General features: G+C 37.4%; 1 protein-coding gene across 2 annotated transcripts in view; it reads left to right on the top strand.

Annotated features, from left to right (window-relative positions):
* The window catches only part of ZEB1 (zinc finger E-box binding homeobox 1), a 117,256-nt gene extending 95,999 nt beyond the window's left edge, over window positions 1-21,257 (top strand). For both annotated transcript variants that reach the window (XM_061996385.1, XM_061996386.1), the window contains exons 3-9: window positions 400-462; window positions 2,397-2,558; window positions 6,348-6,550; window positions 11,767-11,872; window positions 13,163-14,973; window positions 17,167-17,347; window positions 18,553-21,257. In XM_061996385.1, coding sequence (XP_061852369.1) covers window positions 400-462; window positions 2,397-2,558; window positions 6,348-6,550; window positions 11,767-11,872; window positions 13,163-14,973; window positions 17,167-17,347; window positions 18,553-19,106 — 3,080 coding nt within the window. In that variant the 3' untranslated portion in view covers window positions 19,107-21,257. The remainder of the gene's footprint in view (window positions 1-399; window positions 463-2,396; window positions 2,559-6,347; window positions 6,551-11,766; window positions 11,873-13,162; window positions 14,974-17,166; window positions 17,348-18,552) is intronic.
* Window positions 21,258-21,964: the final 707 nt, after the last annotated feature.

Below are 21,964 nucleotides of genomic sequence, written 5' to 3'. Positions count from 1 at the left end.
GATTCTCTGGTTTCCAGAAATAATATTCCAGTCTATCAAATAGCTGCGTTTGTGAATGGGGTTATTTAAGTAGCTGACTCTGTATTTGCTGGAGAACCACACTGTCTTTAGCTCTCTCTCAAATAATGGTTAGTGTTTAGTATTGCTTCCTTTTAACATTTCATTTCTTCAATCATGGAATTTCTTTGTGGTTCATCTGATTACACCCTACTGAAATAAAGGGCAATCCATATATTTGGTAGAGCTTTGTGTTTAAATGCAGTTCTTCTAACAATACAGAAATGAAAAAATTGCTGAAGAAATAACTCAATTATACTGTTGTTGTGTGTGACTCTTGTTTGTTGTTTTGGTTTGTATTTTTTTATATTCATTCTTCTCTTTGTCTATGTACTATTTCAGCTGGAAAAGAAGCAAAGGAAATCCTGGGGCCTGAAGCTCAGACAGATGAAGTTGGATGTACAGGTATTTCTTTGTTAATCTGAGTCCTTATTCATAAATGCTATTGAATTTTGGCTAGGTGAGTATCCTTCTGAAATCTTTGAAATTCTCCCAACGCTTTTCTCTTCCTCACCAGAAGTCTTAAATTGTAAACAGTGTGTCAGCTGAGAAGGAATAGTCCAGGCTGCTTTCAGACGTCCTGGGTCCAGAGGTGTAGCTGTCCCACTGCACACACAGCAGTCCTCTCACACCAGGGCTGACCACAGCATCACTGCAGCACCACGAAACAAAACAAGGAACAGTGCTGACCTTACGTATAGATCCATAGAATACAGGTCAATAGATAGTGTTTAAAACGAATATGAAACATGCCAAAATAAACTTAAGCCAACCCTGTATCAGCTTCTCTGTTTGTACTGATTATACAGAACATAAAATAAAATGTGTACTTCAGTTTCAGAACCATACAAAAACAGTTATTTTGCTACATCTCTGGTCGACAATAAGTGTAACATTTTCTTTAAAAGACTTCTATACTTTTTTTTGCCCTAAACACTAAATAGTTAGCTATTATCAGGATAAGCCTTATTCTTAAAAAAACCAAAAAACAAACACCTGAATGTTGATTTGTTTAAAACTCTAAAGTCACACAATCTTTTTAGTTACTATAAAGTCATATCTCTCCAAACAAGTATGGAGAACTACATTATGTATTGCATTACAGTCTGTATGTGAGACTACCTCATGTCCTAAAATGATGGTGTCAAATTGTAAATTGAGTATGTGACTTTACACTGAGAAATGAAGCATAAAACTTCTCCTTCCTATTAAAAATGTACCTCACATTATTCGTAGAGGAGGAGATTGTCATGATTTAGCATGCCACAGGGAGAGCTGACATAGACTGTTCTTACCATGGTAAAAATAAACTCAATGAACAAAGTATTTAGGCAAATACTTCAGAGCAAAATGTCCTTCAAACATTAAGTAAAATATTTAATTTATTGTTTTTAAAGTTTGAAATACAGTTGTTCATTGATTTGTTTCTTAAGTTTTAAACTGGAAAATGTTGAAGGGTTATTATATCTGAAACCTTTATTATAGCCATTTCCAACACTGGAGAACAAGCTACTCTAAGTTTGCTGCTTTTCAGAGTTTGCTCTTATTCAGAGTTTAAATATCTTCTGGGTTTGCACTAATGAACAGGTCTTAAATCATAGAATCATAGAATGGTAGGGGTTGGAAGGGACCTTTAGAGATCATCTGGTCCAGCCTCCCTGCAGAATCAGGTCAACCCAGATCAGGTCGCACAGGAATGTGTGCAAGTGGTTCTTGAAGACCTCCAAGGAAGGAGACTCCACACCCTCCCTGGGCAGCCTGTGCCAGGGCTCCCTCACCTGAACAGTAAAATAGATTTTTCTTATGTTTAAATGGAACTTTTTGTGTTCCAGCTTCATCCCATTACCCCTTCTCCTGTTGCTAGATAGCACAGAAAAAAGGGATGCCTCAATCTCCTGAGGCAATCTCCATTTAAATATTTGTAAACATTAATAAGATCCCCCCTAATAACTTAAAAAAACATGTCTTGAAGGCAGCAAATTTACTTTTGCAAACATAGAAGCCAAGATGGTAAGTTGGCCTTCAAACTACAAGGACTAAATAATAATTAATGTTGCATTTAATATTTTTAGGGAAGTTGAGAGGAACAGCTAAACCTAAAATGATAAAAATGCACAGAGTTGAAGGGACAAACTGTGCTTTTATGTCATTTTTTTATGTCATTGTGCCACTGGTTCTTTGTTTTAAAGCTTACATCTGAAAGGGCTTGAACTGCACTAGTATTTGTAAAGAGTTTTGAAAGCTTTGGGTAGAGAGTGACTTGCCAATGTGAATTACCGAACCTCATTTATGTTCTTTTTAAACTCTTCCATATCTTGTACTTTGTTTTTCACTCTTAGTAAAAGAAGATGAATGTGATTCTGATGCAGAAAATGAACAAAATCATGACCCTAATGTTGAGGAATTTCTTCAACAAGAAGATACGGCTGTTATCTACCCTGAAGCACCTGAGGAGGACCAGAGACAAGGCACGCCAGAAGCTAGTGGTCAGGATGAAAATGGTAAATATGCCACCATTTCACTTCTTACTAAATAAGTGGTACTCACTACTTGACCCAAAATTTCTGTTATATTTTCAAAAACAACAATACTTACATGTGTAAATTGCAGAGAAGGTGAGGGGGATAGCAGAAAAACCCCCACTCAGCTAAATAATGATGAGAGCGTGAGACCGTCACACAAGACATTACTGCTTGATTTTGTGAAACAGGACATGCACTGGGGTTAAGTTGTGTGGGTACCTAAATGATAACCTCAAGAAACTGGTAATAAAAATCCAAACTTTCATAAATCCATTCAGTAGCATTATGTGAAAGAACAGAACAAATATATATTAAACATAATGAGTGAAGCAAGATAGTATGGTTTTATTATTTTTGTATTTCTAAATAAAACATCCAAAAGAATCTATTAGGAGGTTTTTTAATAGGTTACTAGTCTATGATAGGATTGTTGGGGGTTTTGTTCCCCTCAAAAGATAGCAATGGAGAAAAGGGAAACACTGTTTATATGAAAATGTTTATGTGGAAAAGTTGTTATTTTTAAGTAAATGTCTTTTTTTCAAAGGAAGTTTCATGCTTAAGATGTTCTTTTGAGTGAGATGAGAAGTCATACTTTGTTCATTTCTTCATCACAATCTAGGTGGACCCGCTTCTGCAGGGGGGTTAGACTAGATGATCTCTAAAGGTCCTTTCCAACCCCTAACATTCTATGATGATGATGAAACACTGAAGGCATCTTTGTCATGAAATATTTGAAGGCAAAAACTTGTTCAGATGGGTTTTGTGTCTGCACTGGTTTCTAAAGTGTACCATTTTCATAATCTACCACCACTGCAGTTTCAGCCAGATTATGTTCCTTTATTGATGTATTCCAGATTTTTCAAAAGAAAGTAACCTTCACAAAGGACCAGAAGCTCTTGTGTTCTAGTTGTTCAAATATGTTATCGTGGCTGTATTATTGGACTGGAGTATAAGAGAAGGCAGTGAAGGGGGTAATACCAGCAATCTTCTGCTGCTTTTCCAGATATTTTTATGTTATCTGAGATTTTACCCCCCAAAAATTGAGAAATTTGAACTATATGCCTATTTATATATAGAAATAGGACCTGAATTACTAATATTTTAGTAATTTTGCAAACTTTGCAAAATTCAAGTAAGATGTATGCTCAACAGTAGCATCTCAAATTTACAATCTAATTTAAGATCTGTGGTTGCAGTGGCACAGGTTGTCAAGTTTAGTTTTAGAGCCTCGCAAGATGATTTCCATGTAATCATTAAAAATACACATTTGTGTAAATAATTTAAATTGGACCTAGCCCACTAAATTCACAGGCAAGTATCTGAAAATTGTGATGCTGAACAATAATGTTCAGTCTCTTAATCATTTGGAACAGAAAAAGCTGAAAATATAGTGATATTTGCTGAATATATGTGGTTCCAAAATGGAGAACTGGACGAGAGAAGTGACAGAGAATTAGAGTCTTTAATGGCTTTAGGAAACCATTGCCATTTAGCCATTTGCTTCAATGAAGCAGAATTTTAACATGCCTCTGACATTTCCAATGAGTTGTATTCAATGCTGAAATGGAGTATTCTTTATGTCAGGTGAGTTGAGGTTATGGGAAAAAGAGAATTGAATGGAAGCAGACCGTGTGTGCACATGCGGGGAAAGGTTCATGTTTGGAAAACACAGCTAATCCAGGAAAAGCAAAAAGAGTAGAACCACTCAAAAAACAGTGCAACACAAATCATAGAATCATAGAATGATAGGGGTTGGAAGGGATCTCTAAAGATCATCTAGTCCAATCCCCCTGCTCAAGCAGGTCCACCTAGATCATGTCACACAAGAACGTGTCCAGGCGGGTCTTGAAGACAAATGTTACCTTACTTGTTCCCACAAGTGTAAAAGAACCTGTATGACAGAGAAGGTGGTGGTTTTGAGTAATAATGAAAACTGGTCTGACTCTTCTTTTTCTTTTTGCTGTTGGAGGAACAATAGCACATTGAGAAAAATAAAGCCAGTAAATTCCACACAAACTGAGTGAATTGCTACTTTATAGAGCATATAATCAATCTATGGTGATAACTGCTGCAAGAGGTCATGAAGATAAATAATTCAGAAGTACTTTTATAAAGTACTGGCTAATTTTATGAGTATTAATAATGCTTATAGTTCTGCAGCTTAAAATGACAGTGCATACAAATTTGCCCCTCATGCTTCAGAGCATAAAATGATAATCAGTAAAGACCTTGCACCTTCCTCTCATGCTGTCACTCAGCACAGTGCGTAGGTATGTCCTTGTGAAATTTGCTTCCTGTTTCCCTTGAAGCATGGAAGAGTAGCATGGTCATTGGAGGATATCACACCTGATAAACTGACAGTTTGCTCAAATAAACAAACCTTGCATTTATTTAAGCACACATTTATTAGTTTTTCTAATCCTGTAAAAAAAATTTTTAAGGATAGAATAAGTTACTGTCTATGGAGGATAAACAAATGCTGATAATAAGGAATGGAATTAGAACTTCATAAATTATGACTTCTCAGAAATAGACTTGTGAAATTAATATTCAGCTTCAATGTGGTTTCACTCTGCCCTGTACTGTTACAGAAGTAACTTCATGAAAGCCGTCGGAATAGATTCCACAGATCACATTAGAATCATAATTATGTCCTCATATTTCATCTCTCTCCCTTCTGTCACTCAGACAGCATAACCTATCTCCTTTCTGTCCTGCAGTATGTCCTTCTGACAGGTACATATCTGCATATCATAGAATCACAGAATGATTTGGATTGGAAGAGACCTTTAAAGGTCATCTAATCCAACCCCCTGCAATGACCAGGCACATCATCCATTAGATCACAGTGCTCAAAGCCCCATCCAGCCTGACCTTGAATGTTTCCAGGCAAGGAGCATCTACTACCTCTCTAGGCAACCTGTTCCAGTGCCTCACCACTTTCATCACGAAAAATTTTTATCTAGTTTGAATCTATCATCTTTTAATTTAAAACCATTACACCTTGTTGTATCACAACAGATGCAGCTAAAAACTCTGTCCCTGTCTTTCTTGAAAGCCCTCTTTAAGGCTTATATAAGGTCTTCCTGGAGCCTTCTCTTCTGCAGGCCAAACAACCCCAGCTCTCTCAGCTTTTCCTTTTAGGAGAGATCTTCCATCCCTCTAACCATTTTTTGTGGCCTCCTCCTGACCCATTCCAGGTATAAGAATTGTAAACCACATTTCTGATTTTTTTTTCCCAGTTCTCTTTTCACATAAAATTCTGTATTAGGTAAAGAGAAAGAAAAATATTCTCTGCAGCTTACAAATATTTTTTATTCCTTAGGAGATGAGAACAGGTTAACCATCAGTTGTTTCAGTGATAGATTTGTAAACAGGGGTTGAGATTGTCTGTGGTTGAGCTAACCAGATTGACAAAGATTAATAGAACTTAAATCATGTTTCGCAATTTATCAGAGCACTTTTTAATCAGAGATATATATATAGAATTTCTATATTGGGAAGTCCAACAGAGGTGTGGCTTTGGGTAATCATATTGCTCTGACTCTCTCCAGGGTATGCTGGGCAGCCATACCATACTGTAGTTGGCAAAATAATACCTGTGGAAAAAGAAATTATCATTAGTCCCTTTCTAAAACAGGTGGAGTTTCTAGCAGCTGCACATTTGCTTACAGTAATATATGTAAATGTAAAGCGTGCTTGTTGATGGTAAGTCTCAGTTTGGAACTTAGATTTATTTGAGCGTGATGTATTGTCTCTCCTGTGTAGGAACACCTGATGCATTTTCCCAGCTGCTTACTTGCCCGTACTGTGATCGAGGGTACAAGCGATTTACCTCTCTGAAGGAACACATTAAGTACCGCCATGAAAAAAACGAAGATAACTTCAGTTGCTCCTTGTGCAGTTACACGTTTGCGTACCGAACGCAGCTCGACCGCCACATGACGTCACACAAATCAGGAAGAGATCAAGTAAGTGGGGTTGGTATTTAAGGATTTATCATCCTTAAATCCTTGTCATCCACGTAACAACACTGTGATTTGTTCCGTGAGCAAAAATGGACGGAGCAAGGAAGTGATTCACGTCAGGTTATCTACGTGCTGAAGTCCCAGCCCTGGAGCACACACTTAAACTTGTTGCTGAAGTCAGACTTTTTCTGTGGCTGTCAAAGGATAAAGTCTGAATACCTATGTTTTCATTCATCTAGGGTACATGATTGGGTTTAAGTTCTAGTTTTCAGAAATGCTTTTTTCTATTTACAGGTAATCATTTTTTTAGTGTTCCTTGGCTAGTGTTGCATACAAATGGTGACTCAAATCTTTAGTAAAACTCTTACATTTTACATTCATAAATCTTGTTTGGCTAATTCAAAATTTACTATACCCATTTTTGCCCTCCAGACACAAAGCATTGTGTTGATTCATGTGCTGACTTGAGGGCATGGTTTCCTGAAATGCCTTCCATGATTTGTCCATCTCATCACTGCAGAGAAGGTCCTGACATTCAGTTCTTCTCTTCGTCTTTTTCTTTTCTTCTTTTATCACCATAATTTCCTATCATCCATCCCCTGTTACATGCTTCCATAGCTTAGCAGAAGCACTGTGAGGCTCAGGAACTAACTGAAACTCAATGAAACAGCCAGGAATTAGCTAAGGAAAATGATACATATTTTCCAGGTTAGAGGGAAGCTTGGAGATGTTCTCTTCTGAGGATGAACTAAAAAGACTTTCCAGAGAGGAAAAAGGAGAGAAACATCACAGAAAAATTCAAAACAGTGAATAGTGAAAATAATGTAGAGGTAAAGCTGCTTCAATATTTCTTGCAGCTCCAAACCAACAGATCTTTCATTAAACTGAAAGGCTGTGGCACAGATTAAAGGAGATGCTTTTTTTACACTTTCCATATTGACCTCCATTCTACGAAGTACCACTAAGTCCAAGAATTTAACGGGCATAAGAAATTTTTGTACATTTTTGTACCTTAGTGTTTACATTAACAGGTAAATTAAATAGGAAAAAATTGGCACAAGAAATGTTGGCCATCATGCTGCACAGTTTTTTGTGTCTCACTGGGTATGGAATAACCTTACCAGCTTATTCTGGCATGGCAGTTCTTACTTCAAATATATTTCCCATTAACACTTCTGTCTTACTCTCTTATTGGTTTGGCTTCCACTTTGAAGTTGCTATCCTCTTATATACATCTTACATTTCTAACTATAAAATCTATTAATGCTTTTTGTATAATGCTTTTTTTTGTGGGCTGCCACATTTGTTTTATGTTTTTCAAACTAGAAGCTTAAAAGCAGAGGAATGAAGTAGTTGGAGGGGCCAGAAGCTGTTCCTATATTTGCATGGAGTTTGAATGGAAAGATAAAAAGCATCCCTTTTTTCTATGGTATCTAGCAACAGGACAAGGGGTAATGGGATGAAGCTGGAACACAAAAAGTTCCATTTAAATATAAGAAAAAGCTGTTTCACTGTGAGGGCGACAGAGCAGTGGAACAGGCTGCCCAGAGGGGTTGTGGACTCTCCTTCCTTGGAGGTCTTCAAGACCCACCTGGACATGTTCCTGTGCAACCTGATCTAGGTTGACCTGCTTCTGCAGGGGGGTTGGACTAGATGATCTCTAAAGGTCCCTTCCAACCCCTACCATTCTATGATTCTAAAGTGAATAAATAATCTCAGAAGAATTACTGTAAAGGGAGGTTTAAATTGTATTCCTGCAGATATATTTTAATGGGTTTATACTTTTGAAAGCACAATTGCATTTGATAAACACTGTTTCTGTGAAGCATCTGGAACTCAATGTTACACACATTTAAGTGTGGTTTTTCTCTAGAGCCATAGCCAGAATCAAAACTACAATCATTTAGGTACATGCTAAATTTGAAATGTGTACTTGTTTGTTATTGTCACAAAGTTGATATGACTTCAAAATTGGCTTCATGTGCATATATGTGATTAAAGCCTTTGAGTAATTGAAATATAACTTTCAATAGTATAGAATAGTGATTGTGCATCTGAACAGCTACATCTTCAAAACTTAGTATCTTATTCTTGAAGGACTTCACCTGAAAGTAGATTATTTGGACAACTTTGTTAGCTGGCTCATGTCCAGCATGTGACAGTTTTGTAATTGTTCTGTACAAGGAAGCAAAGAAAATATCTAATGTAGTGAAGGCAGTGCAAGAAGTACAGAGGTATGTGTATCCCATGCCTCCCTCTAAGGAAGGGGGAAATATGCCAAACTAGGGCTACTTCTACTCCAGTAGAGAACTGAGAGTCATCCTGCACCTTTTCCATCTCTCCCTCCTCCCCCTCCCCAGCATCCCTCACTGATACCTGTCTGCTCCTATACTAATGATATCTAGTAGAAGATGATGGTGCATCTCTGTCATCTGCTTTCACATATCAAGCACCAAAACTCTATGTTGAAGTATGAATAAATGCTTCTTGTATTTGTTTTCTTTTTCTTCTCATCAATTTACAAAGCACTTGTAGGCAATCTGTTAAAATGCCATATTGCCATAAGCGCTGCTGAGAAATGGCACTTTTTGAAGACCATGGTCAAACCACCTGTGAAAAAACCCTGATGTACCTGTAATTCCTGTCTTCCAAAAAACCTTTGAGGATTCACATGAATTAGTTTTGGTTCTCCGGTATGAAGAGAGTGGACTTCAGTGCTAAGCACAGTAAATATTTCAGGCAGGGATGTATTAGTGACTAGTTACAGACCTTAATGCTGATATTTCTTCTTTCAGTCCTAAAAGGAATGTAGAGAAGTAGGCTTTGAATGCTGCAGTTATCCTTTAATGAGCAGAAAACAGCAGTTATGTACAACACACTAAAAAATATATCAGAGACGCAAAAAATAGTGAATTTACTAGTGAAAGGGGGAAAAGGCTTTGAACATGAGAAAATGAAGGTGAAGTATTATCAAAGAGGATGCTTTAGAGGAAAGTTATGATTTCTCAGTTAGTTTTAAAGACACGCTGGAGAGTAACTCTGAGGGTGTCCCAGATTTATAAGAGAAGTATAGGATAGAAAGAAAGCTGGGTAAAGAGTTTTAAATATAAGAAGGTAAGGCAAAATAGATGGAATTGCTGCCTAGCAGAAAGTTCAAAGTGGCTTATAGCTATGACCAGAAAAACAGGAAAACTCATTAAAAACTTGATAAGAGAAATGTGGCCTTCCATGCCTTGGAAGCAGAATATTGAATTTTAAAGTTAGACAGATTGAATACATGCACTAATATTTAGTATGAATATTTATGTAGTCCAGCATCTGCAGTAGCTGTGTATATGCTGAGATCCTTTGACTTGTAAAATCTGAAGTCAAACAGTAGTAAGTGATTCTCTGCAGGCTTAAGGAAATCCTGACAACGGTCCTCTAAACTCGGTGAAGTTGGACCATTAAAGTGAAATGCAGCAAGTCAGGCACAAACATCCAGAACATCATCTTCAAGGGACAAAGCTGAAAAGCCACGTAGACTAGCAAAAGACAGCCAACAAACCTGGGAATAAGGGTCAAGTCTAATCAGGATAAGTCAGAGTGGAGACCTCTCTGCAGGGCCTGGAAGGGGGTGGGAAGGAGCCCATCCCATGGAGGGTGGGAGCAGTTATCTGTAGAGAAGTAAAGACTGCAGCTTAACCAAATGCTTATCCCAAGGGAACTGTCAAATTAGAGTACTTGAAAGCAATTTAGATTATCTTGTTTCGACTTGTCCTCTGTTAACATCTGTATAGTATAAAGGAGGACAGGGTGTGGAATGGAGAGGGCTGATAACTTGGACAGCATATCTCATAGCAGAGTGCTCAGACTTTCATCTGGCAAACTGCATGGCTGTGGATTCTTCAGATCTAAAAGCTTAACTCAGAACACAAACGTCATCCTGCCTTGTTATTCGTTCCCCCTTCTCCAGCACAGACCTTGGCCTCCAGTTACCCTGTCTGAGCTCAGATTCAGCACTCGGGGAATGTCTCCTCCTGCAGCTTCTGGCCATCAGGTGTAGGAGCTCCGCAGGAATCTGCCACACCAGAGGAAGTTAATGTGTGCCAGCCAATCCAGCAGACTGTTTCCTCATAGCACATGAATAGCTCTGTTAATGAGTTTATGAAAATACTTGCCCCAGTTACCCAAAATCTGCAGCTGCATCCAAATGGTGTTAGATTATCTTTTACAATGTGAGCTCCACTTAAAAAGGAGATGCTGTTTTTTTAAATAACTCGTTTGACAGAAACATTTCCAATTCCTCTGTTTCCTCTTGGTAATTCAAACTGCTTTAACCTCTAAAATGTATGTAATTTTTGTCTTTAAAAGTACATATTCATAGATTTATAGTTTGTGGTAAGATTAGACATCTTGTATATATGTGTCACATTTATATATATTTACATGTCTTTCCTAGATTTGGGGTTTTTAAAACTAATATAACAATAAAGATAAATTAAAAATAATGTGCAGCTTAACAATAAATGCTCTTACAAGGCAAAAGATAACAAAAGTAACCACAGAGGGTCAGTGCAAGTAGCGAAGAGGTTTGATGCTGTGTACTTGCAAAATCCCTCCATATTTATTTTAATTAAGTTTTTTGCATTTATTTTGAGAATTAGTTGTGATGAGAGTGCCTTTGTTGTCACTGAGCCATCTCTTCTTGAGCAATCCCATGGCATCATTACATAGAGGAATCCAAGGCCAACAGTAAGCGCTGGAAGCATGTAAATGGAAAAATCAAGTCAACTGATTAAACTTTAAACAGACTTTGATGCACTTTAATGTTTCTCTGTCCTGCGTGACATATTCTGTGAGTGGTGGGCTTGGGGTGTTTCTTGGTTTTTTTTGCTTTCAGAAGTAGAATTAGCACGTATCCTGGAACTTCTTACTCACATAACATGTCAGTGCAAGCTTCATCTGAAGTTAAAAGGGGCAAATATATTTTCAGTGGGTTTTGGGGTTGTTTTTTTCCTTTTACTGCAGCAGATTGATTCAGAAGATACACATGGCTCAGTTTTAACCTGACATCTAATTTGTTTCTTTTTCATGCATAACGCATACCACCTTCAGTCTCTTAAAATTACAATTGATTCTTTTCAGTTTTGTATTGCGTTTCCTCTGTTACAGTGTGAAAATACAAGATGTTGTGCAACATGGTGTCCTATGCAATAATTACAAGTTCTTTCTTACAGAGACATGTGACGCAGTCCAGTGGTAATCGAAAATTCAAGTGCACTGAATGTGGAAAAGCTTTTAAATATAAACATCACCTAAAGGAGCACCTACGAATTCACAGTGGTAAATACACCAACCATTGAATTATGTACTAATGTTGTCATTTCTACTCTTTATAATTCTACTGTGATATCAGTCTTGTAACTCTTAAGTTTAAAACACTAATGTTTTCCTCTTTTTCGTTTCCTTTGGAACTTGGGAAGTATGTAGAATAACTCTAGAGGATTTATGGTTGCAGCTTAAGCTCTGACAGTTAAAGAAAACTTCAGTTGTGGCAGAAGAAATAAGGGCATCCTTCTGGTCCTTTTTCACTTGTTTGGTTTTTTTCTCAGTGTTTGCAGATCATCCAGCATGTCATGAACCTTGCTAGAAAAATTTAATTGATAATAATCAGGACATAAGAACTATGTTTCCTACTGTGGTTGCGATTGTCTTCCTTCAAGACTAGTCGTATAGCCTCAGGATGCAGGTCTGGCATTGTGATATACTCTCACAACAGTTTCAATTTATAAGAAAAGTTTCAATTTACAAGAAAGTTAATAATAATATACTTTAATATATAATATAACAGAAGTTAAGTATGGTCTCTCAAAATGGATTCTCCATTTTTGGCTTTAACCCAGATTTGCCCATTAACAGAAAATCTGAAAACAAGGTTTTAGGTCATCTTTTTCTTTCTCATCAGTTGCTCAGCCAACTCTTATTAGAGTCTAATGATACACAGTTTGTGCCTCTTCCTGGCAATGTAACCTGACATTCATCTCTGATAGCAAACACACATCTGTCTTCTACATATGTCTGATTTCTCTGTACTTAAACTGCCTGTTTTTCAGCTGACGGGTGTTGTAAGGAGACGTGGATAAATGGCATTCGAGTTTGCCACAGTGAAATGTCGATACCTCCTTATACAACTATGATGTACATTTGTGGCATTTTTTCTTTAGTTAATCACATTCTATTGCTTTTTGGCATTCTGAAGTAGCTTATGTAGCTTCTGAAGTTAGTAGAGGCAATACTTGAATGGAGTTTAATGAAATCCACGTCAGAAAGACTCACTTATGTGATGTGTAGACAGTTACTGGGAAATACTGAAACGTATTGTGAGCGTGTGGGCTCCATCCTGTATCTACTAGTGGATCACAAACTTCTTAAATGGCCCTAGGATCAGAGCTCTAGATGACATAATTACTCTTCAATTCACTATATAAGATTTTCTGTTTTCCCTAGGACTCTTTGAGAGGTCATTTTGATGTATTCTTTTTCCAGTTACTGTTGCTTAATGAAGTTATGCTGTAACCTAGTAAACTGATGCATATGCTTTTTTCTTCTTCTTCTTTTTTTTTTTGTCTTAAGGAGAGAAGCCATATGAGTGCCCAAACTGCAAGAAACGTTTTTCCCATTCTGGTTCATACAGTTCACACATAAGCAGTAAGAAGTGTATTGGTTTGATGCCCGTTAACGGTCGAGCCCGGACAGGGCTCAAGACGTCTCAGTGCTCCTCCCCTTCCCTTTCTGCATCACCAGGTAGCCCAGCAAGACCACAGATACGACAAAAAATAGAAAATAAACCCTTGCAAGAGCAACTTCCCGTAAACCAAATTAAAACTGAACCTGTGGATTATGAATTCAAGCCCATAGTGGTTGCTTCAGGAATTAATTGTTCAACCCCTTTGCAGAATGGGGTTTTTAGTGGTGGTAGCCCATTGCAGGCAACCAGTTCTCCTCAGGGTGTCGTGCAAGCTGTTGTTCTACCAACAGTAGGTCTGGTGTCTCCCATAAGCATCAACTTAAGTGACATTCAAAATGTACTTAAAGTGGCAGTGGATGGTAATGTAATAAGGCAAGTATTGGAAAACAATCATGCCAATCTTGCATCCAAAGAACAAGAAACAATCAGCAATGCATCTATACCACAAGCTGGCCATTCCCTCATTTCAGCTATCAGTCTTCCTTTGGTTGACCAAGATGGGACAACCAAAATTATCATCAACTACAGCTTGGAGCAGCCAAGTCAACTTCAGGTTGTTCCACAGAATCTAAAAAAAGAAAATTCCGTTCCTATGAATAGTTGCAAAAATGAAAAATTACCAGAAGATCTTACAGTGAAGTCTGAGAAAGATAAGAACTTTGAAGGAGAGACCAATGATAGCACTTGTCTCCTTTGTGATGACTGTCCAGGAGATCTTAATGCACTTCAAGAATTAAAGCACTATGAAACAAAAAATCCTCCTCAGCTTCCTCAGCCCAGTGGTACAGAAACTGAGAAGCCTGACTCCCCTGTCCCATCAGAAACTGGAGAGAACAATTTATCTCCTGGTCAGCCACCTTTAAAGAACCTTTTATCGCTCCTAAAAGCGTATTATGCATTAAATGCACAACCCAGTGCAGAGGAGCTTTCAAAAATAGCAGATTCAGTAAACCTACCACTGGATGTGGTAAAAAAGTGGTTTGAAAAAATGCAAGCTGGGCAAATTTCTGTGCAGTCTTCTGGACCATCGTCTCCCGAACAAGTTAAATTAAGCAGTCCTGCAGATAACGATGAACAAGCAGCACCTACAAACGTAAGCGAACCCCAGAACAGCACAAATAACTCTCAAAATCCTGTCAATTCAACAAAATCTCAGACTTTACCAGGGGGATCAACTCTGAATGGTTCACGCAGCAGCACGCCATCCCCATCGCCACTAAACCTTTCTTCATCAAGAAATTCACAGGGTTATACATACACAGCAGAGGGTGGACAAGAAGAGCCACAAGTTGAACCTCTTGACCTTTCACTACCAAAGCAACATGGAGAGCTATTGGAGAGATCTACCATAACTAGTGTTTACCAGAACAGTGTTTATTCTGTCCAAGAAGAACCTTTGAACTTAACTTGTGCAAAAAAAGAACCACAAAAGGACAACAGTGTTACAGACTCTGATCCTATTGTAAATGTAATCCCACCAAGTGCCAATCCCATAAATATTGCTATACCTACAGTCACTGCCCAGTTACCTACAATTGTTGCCATTGCTGACCAGAACAGTGTTCCATGCTTGAGAGCTCTCGCTGCCAATAAGCAAACCATTTTGATTCCACAGGTGGCTTATACATATTCTGCTACAGTTAGTCCTGCAGTTCAAGAAACACCACCAAAACAGACCCAAGCCAATGGAAATCAGGTACTTCAGTCTCCGTATTCCTTTACATTGTGTGTGGTTATTAATTCTGTGTCCATGCAGAGCTAACAGCAAACTGTCAAAATAGCTTATATTTACACTTTTATTTCATTCATGTTTATTCAACTTGATTTTTAATGGGTGATAGATGTTACTGTTAAGTCCTCTGCAAAGCTATCTAGCTCAGGCAGCTTGAGTCCAGACTGATAGCAACTATATAGTTCTGTGCTTGGTCAAGTCAGTTCTTCACTATATTCAGTTATTCAGAAGTGTCTTCGGGGACTTTAGTGCTCAGTATTTTAAAGACAATCTCCTTCTATTGATCAAAAAGCAAAGGTCATGGCTTGTGTTTCTTGCTGGCTCTATATCTCCCCTTTCCCCACATCCAGAAAATAAGCTCTTTGGAACTTTTGGCTACTCCATTTGTGCTGCTCTGCTTTCTTGGCTTGCAGAGCAGCTGAATTCATCCTACACCAGAATGGCTTTTGAAATAAAATTCAGATGTATTCTCAATTGAAATTTGGGCAGGTGTTTATCTTCATCTACCATTCCTGTATCCTGCCTTGTTCTTCCCTGCGTGCATCCAGATGTGATCTCATCAGAGTCAGTCCTCCTGAGTAATGCCTGGGCACGTTGAGGTAGGGACAGAGCAGAACCAAAAAGCAGCTCACGTTAAGACTGAGCATTTCTAATTAAATTGGCTGTTTGGCATTTTATTCAGGCTTCTGTATTGACAGAGACTGAGGAGCCTTGAAGAGTTACAAGGTTGCTTATATGTTGAAGTGTATGAGGCAGACAATATTTGAGGTAGCTAACGTGCATTTTTATGTTCAGATTTGATAATACATAATGAAATTACTTCTGTGTGTAGTGATAGGACTGAAATCAATAGGAAGTACTGTACTTCTTACAGGTGAGCTTCAGTGCTTGAAGTACTTAGATGATAGTTACGATACTTTTAAAACTTTTTATTAATGAAACATTTGAAGTCTGCCGTATTTTGGGTTAAGCAGCATTCGTGATAGCTTTAGGAGAAAGAGAGAGGCAAATTCAAACAGTCACTTAAATAGTATTTTATAAAAAACTTAATTGAATCATAGAATGGTTCATAATCATCATAGAATGTGTCCAGTTCTGGGCTCCCCAGCTCAAGAGGGACAGAGAACTTCTGGGGACAGTCCAGCACAGGGCCATGAAGATGATCGGGGGACTGGAACATCTTCCTCATGAGGAAAGGCTGCAGGACCTGGGGCTGTTTAGTCTGGAGAAGAGGAGACTGAGGGGAGATCTCATTAACATTTACAAATACCTAAAGGGTGGGTGTCAGGACGTTGGGACATCACTTTTTTCTATAGTATCTAGCAACAGGACAAGGGGTAATGGGATGAAGCTGGAACACAAAAAGTTCCACTTAAACATAAGAAAAAACTATTTCACTGTGAGAGTGATGGAGCCCTGGCACAGGCTGCCCAGAGGGGTTGTGGAGTCTCCTTCCTTGGAGGTCTTCAAGACCCACCTGGACATGTTCCTGTGCAACCTGATCTAGGTTGACCTCTTTCTGCAGGGAGTTGGACTAGATGATCTCTAAAGGTCCCTTCCAACCCCTACCATTCCATGACTCTGTGACTAAGTGAATAAATAATCTCAGAAGAATTACTGTAAAGGGAGGCTTACATTGTATTCCTGCAGATATATTTTAATGGGTTTATACTTTTGAAGGCACAATTGCATTTGATAAACATTGTTTCTGTGAAGCATCTAGAACTCAATGTTACACACATTTAAGTGTGGTTTTTCTCTAGAGCCATAGCCAGAATCGAAACTACAATCAATTTGTTCTTCCAACTTAGCAATGTACTTTAGAGGTCTGTAATCTTCGTTTCCTTCCCAATATTGCTTTTATTTTGAGGGCTCTAAAATATGAAGTGTCAGTGTAGCTTAGACCTGGACAACAGTCAGTTTTGGAAATGATTCCATTCAGTCCCAGGGAGAATTCTGCACCTATGTGGTGGCAGGGACAACAGAGTGATGCAGCAACAGATTTTTTTTACTATGTAAGTCTAAACAATTTTGTTTGGCTATTTAAAGAATCAGATGAGAATAACAGTGGCAGCTTCAGCTTATTTTTTAAATGGTGTGCTGCATCAGGGCATTTTTTTTTTATTCAACTTGACCTTTTTCATCATTTTTCTTAAGGATGAAAGGCAAGACACTAGCTCAGAAGGAGTATCAAATGTAGAAGATCAAAATGATTCTGATTCAACCCCTCCAAAGAAAAAGATGAGAAAGACGGAAAATGGAATGTATGCATGTGACTTATGTGACAAAATATTCCAGAAGAGCAGCTCATTATTGAGACATAAGTATGAACACACAGGTATGTACTAGGAAAAGCCGTTGCAGATCGTTATTTCACTGGTAGTGTGTAACTGAAAATCTCAACTGAAGTCCAGCTTTCAGAAAGTGTAGGGAAATGTAATAGTCCTTATCATCCACGCTCAGCTTTCTTTAGAAACCTGTATGTTGTGTATTTATTTGACAGAATTGCAATTCTGTGTTTCTTTACATTTGTAAGACTTAAACCCTGAATAGAAAAAGGGGGCTTTCTTCCTTCTGGGTCATGCATAATCATCTGGAGCCACAGCCTGTAATCGAGGCTGTATTACTTCTAATTTATCTTGCCTGGTTATGAAGTAAGAAAAATAAAAAGTTTAACATTCTAAATTGAGTAAAAAGGATCATGTATTTGTATGATACTTCACACAAAAGGCAGTGTGTCTGTCTGGTGTGAAGGGTTTCCAGATTGAGCCACGTTTGTAATGATCTGAAGTTAACAGCCATTCATTAGCCATGGAACCTAACCCCAAAAGAACACTCTTTTGCCCTTGATTTCTCATAGTTGTTCTTTTGGCTCTAGTTCTGGTCCTCTTTTTAATAACTGTTGCTCTTTCTTTCTTCTGTGATGTCTTTAAAAACATGATTGGGTTTTATTGATTAGATGCCTACATTACATTTCTACATATTAATGTTTTCATTTCATCTCATTTAATCTTTAACAGATTAAAAGTTTCCTTTTGTCTTTTCCACTTGATCAAGTTCCTCAAGTTGTATTTGTTAAGGCTACCTGGTTTTATACCTTTTCTGTCCTGAGGCTCTTTCAACTCCTCCTTTTCATAACACCATTGTTCTTTTAGTTCTTCTTTTAAATTAAGTGCAGTGCAATTAAGTTAAAGTTTACATCAATATAGGAAAGTTAAAATGGGTTTGAGTCAAAATAATGTTTACTGCAAGAAAAACATCTTTTCTAATCTACTTATAGTCACTCTTTTTTTGTACTGGAGGTTACAGCTGAGTATGTTTGTTCTTCTATGTTCACTTTGCCTAAAAAAGTTACAAATAACCTCTCTAGTTGTGTCAATATTCTCCTTGTTTGGACAGAGGTGAGAAACTCAGGTTGATAAAGCGTGGAGTTATTCATTGTAAGTGATAAGTTCACCAAGAGCATTTTAGGATGAAAACAATAGTATGAAATTTTCAAACTTGAGCTACAAGATGTACAATTGTTTGTGCTTGGTTTTGTAGGTAAAAGACCTCATGAGTGTGGAATCTGTAAAAAAGCATTTAAACACAAACACCATTTGATCGAACACATGCGACTGCATTCTGGGGAGAAGCCCTACCAATGTGACAAATGTGGAAAGCGCTTTTCACACTCGGGGTCGTACTCTCAGCACATGAATCATCGCTACTCCTATTGCAAAAGAGAGGCAGAAGAGCGTGACAGCACGGAACAGGAGGAGACAGGCCAGGAGGTCCTCAGCAACGAGCACACCGCTGCCAGGGCATCTCCATCGCAGATCGACTCGGACGAGAGAGAGAGTCTAACCAGGGAAGAAGAGGAAGACAGTGAAAAAGAGGAAGAGGAGGAGGAAGAAAAAGAGATAGAAGGACTTCAGGAAGAAAGAGAATGTAGGAAACTACAAGAAGTAGAGGATGAAGAAGAGGAAGAAGAAGAGGAAGAAGGGAAAACTGAAGGTAACAAGAATGACGAAGCTGTAAATCAAGAAAGCAATGCAGATCCAGAAGTTATACAGAATAATGGGCAGGTGTCGGAAGAAAAAACAAACAAAGCTTAAATGATAGTTTTTTCTATAAGGAAAAAAAAAAAGGTAATGAAGTTGGTTCTATATTATACATGCTTTTCATGGAAACGCAGTAATCTGCATACTGTGATTTCTGTTCACTACTGTGTAAAAAAAAATATATATGTAAAAAAAAAAGAAAAAGAAAAAAAAAAGAAATCCAGGTGTGCCTGAACCTCAAACTTAGTAATTTTTCACACAGTTTTCAAAGTTAGGAACAAGTTTATAACATGAAGCAGATTAGAAAAATACAGCGACTCTGGAAGCAAAGGTTTAAACAGGTTGTAGGAAACCTGATTTATTAGACAAGCATCTGGCATTGTTTGTTTTATCAGTATTAATTCTCATTCTTGAGTTGATTCGTTTTTAAGCTGTACAATTGGGAGAGATTTATATGATTTTTTTTTTTTAAATGGTAAAACATTTCCTAAATCCACTTCAGTATTTTCTTATGTTTTAAAATGTGAGAACTTCTGCACTACAAAATTCCCTTTTGCAGAAACATGTAATGCAGTTGCAAACAGTGCTTGGCTACCTTTGTAAATTCAACCTAGAAGGTAGCAGTTTATGACATTAGATGTTGTAGTAGAGCATATTATCATTTAAAGTGTATTGTTAGCCTTAAGAAAGCAGATGATAGAAGAACTGAAGTTTCTTACTCATGTGATTAAAAAATGTAGTTGAAAAGATTGTCGTTGAGTTCTGATTGCAGGGACTAACAGTGTTAATACTGGTAAGGACAGCAAAGTCGTCAAAATTAGTGTTTGTAATTGTGTTTTGAGTATGTAGTAACAATATGAAGGATATGATATGAAGCTTTGTATCTCCTTTGGCCTTATGCAAGACCTGTGTGCTGTAAGTGCCATTTATCAGTATTATAAAGGCTCTGAGCAGCCTTTATCCAATGTGTGGCCTACAATAACTAGCATTTGTTGATTTGTATCAAACTCCTGAACTAATCATGGGGAAAAAAACACTCAGCCATCAGAGAGGTAAGAACACTGGTATATTTCATTATTTAATTGTTCGGTGGTATTTTGGGTTAATACCTGACCTGCGGAATTTCTCTACAATAATTACAAGGGAAATTTTCTAATCTGCTTTATTGGTTTACTTTAATTTCAGACACATACATGACATGTTATCTGGCTCATAAGTATTTTCAAATGTTAGTTATTATGGACCCCATTTATTAACAATTTAGCTGATTTTTACCTATCAGTATTATTTTATTTCTTTTAGTTTATAGATCTGTGCAACATTTTGTACTGTATGTCTTCAAACCTGGCAGTATTAATACCCTTCTTACTGACATATGTACCTTTTTAGTTTTAGAAAACTTTTATATTTATGTGTCTTATTTTTATATTTCTTTATTTATTACACAGTGTAGTGTATAATACTGTAGTTTGTATTAATACAATAATATATTTTAGTATGAAAATTTGGAAAGTTGATAAGATTTAAAGTAGAGATGCAATCGGTTCTCTTGCATTGAGATTTGATTTAACAGTGTTATGTTAACATTTATACTTGCCTTGGACTGTAGAACAGAAGAATTAAAATGGGAATGTATTAATTTTACAATTGCAATCAATTCATTTTACCTTTACCCAGTTTTTAATATAAAGCTCTTAAATTTTGAAATTCACTGTGTGACTAATAGCATGATGCTCTGCAGTTTTATTAAGAGATTAGTCTAACCATAAAACTCTCATTTCCTTAGTAAGCCAAATTAGAATAATCTTATAAACAGTGTTGGGAACAATGTTTAACATTTTTGTGCCAATTTGTTCCTGTATTCATGTATGTATGTTACAAATCTGAAACTTCATTTTTAAGTTCCTTGTTACATCATGGTCATTTTCTAGTTTTTTACCAGACTCCCCATCTCACAATAAAATGCGTCAACAAGTCTGACTTACTGTCATTATTATGGTAATTTAGCAAATGGTTTCCAAGCATTTCTGTGACATGTTCCTCAGCCACAGTTCGTGCCTCAGTGCTGGTACTCGGTTTCGGTTGTACGTAAGGAGCACGTAAGCGAAAGGAAGGATTGACTGCAGGGATTGCTACAGCACTCTAGTGATTTACCAACATCAGCAGAACAACTGAGCTTTCAAAATAAACCATGTGGGTTTGTGATTTATTTGTTTCTCTTCTATTTACGTAATAACACAGTTTAATGCTCTCTTTCAATAAGACTGGCTTTTAAAGGAAGTAAGTCTGTAACTGCTTTCTGGATTTAGCAATAAGCAAGTGAAAAGGATGATGCATATGTTGGTGTTGAACTTTGCAAAGATGTGGCTCCAACCTTACAGGTATATATCATTTCAGCAGTGTAATTACGAAGTCTTGAAGGCTGTGTTACATATGCATGTTTACAGTGTTTTGCAGTTGAAGCAAAGTTTAGAGACTGTTCTTTTAGCAAGGTTCTGTTCTTCAGTTATCTCTAAAAGAGGTTTTCAGTCGTTAATTTTTGGACTTTTACACAATGCAAGTTATTTGATATTCAGATATCTAAGGTTTGAATAATTCTCTGTCTCATCTGGACATGTTTCTACGTGACCTGATCTAGGTGAACCTGCTTCTGCGGGGGAGTTGGACTAGATGATCTCTAAAGGTCTCTTCCAGCCCCTACCATTCTATGATTCTATGATTATCTGAACATTACAAGGTATTTATCCCATATATTAACTGTTTTACTTTGTATTTTTCTTTACAATGTACCAAATATTGCACTTTTAAGCGGAGTAAGCTCTGAATTCAGTAGTATCATTGAGGTGAACGTGAGATGGCTGGCTTGAAAAAATAACCATTGTATTGCAGCAATAGTGTAGCCTTGTAATTGT

Source organism: Colius striatus, chromosome 5 (assembly GCF_028858725.1).
Source record: "Colius striatus isolate bColStr4 chromosome 5, bColStr4.1.hap1, whole genome shotgun sequence".
Classification (NCBI taxonomy): domain Eukaryota; kingdom Metazoa; phylum Chordata; class Aves; order Coliiformes; family Coliidae; genus Colius; species Colius striatus.
Note: the sequence above shows the minus strand (reverse complement) of the source record. Positions and strands in the feature narration are given on the sequence as shown.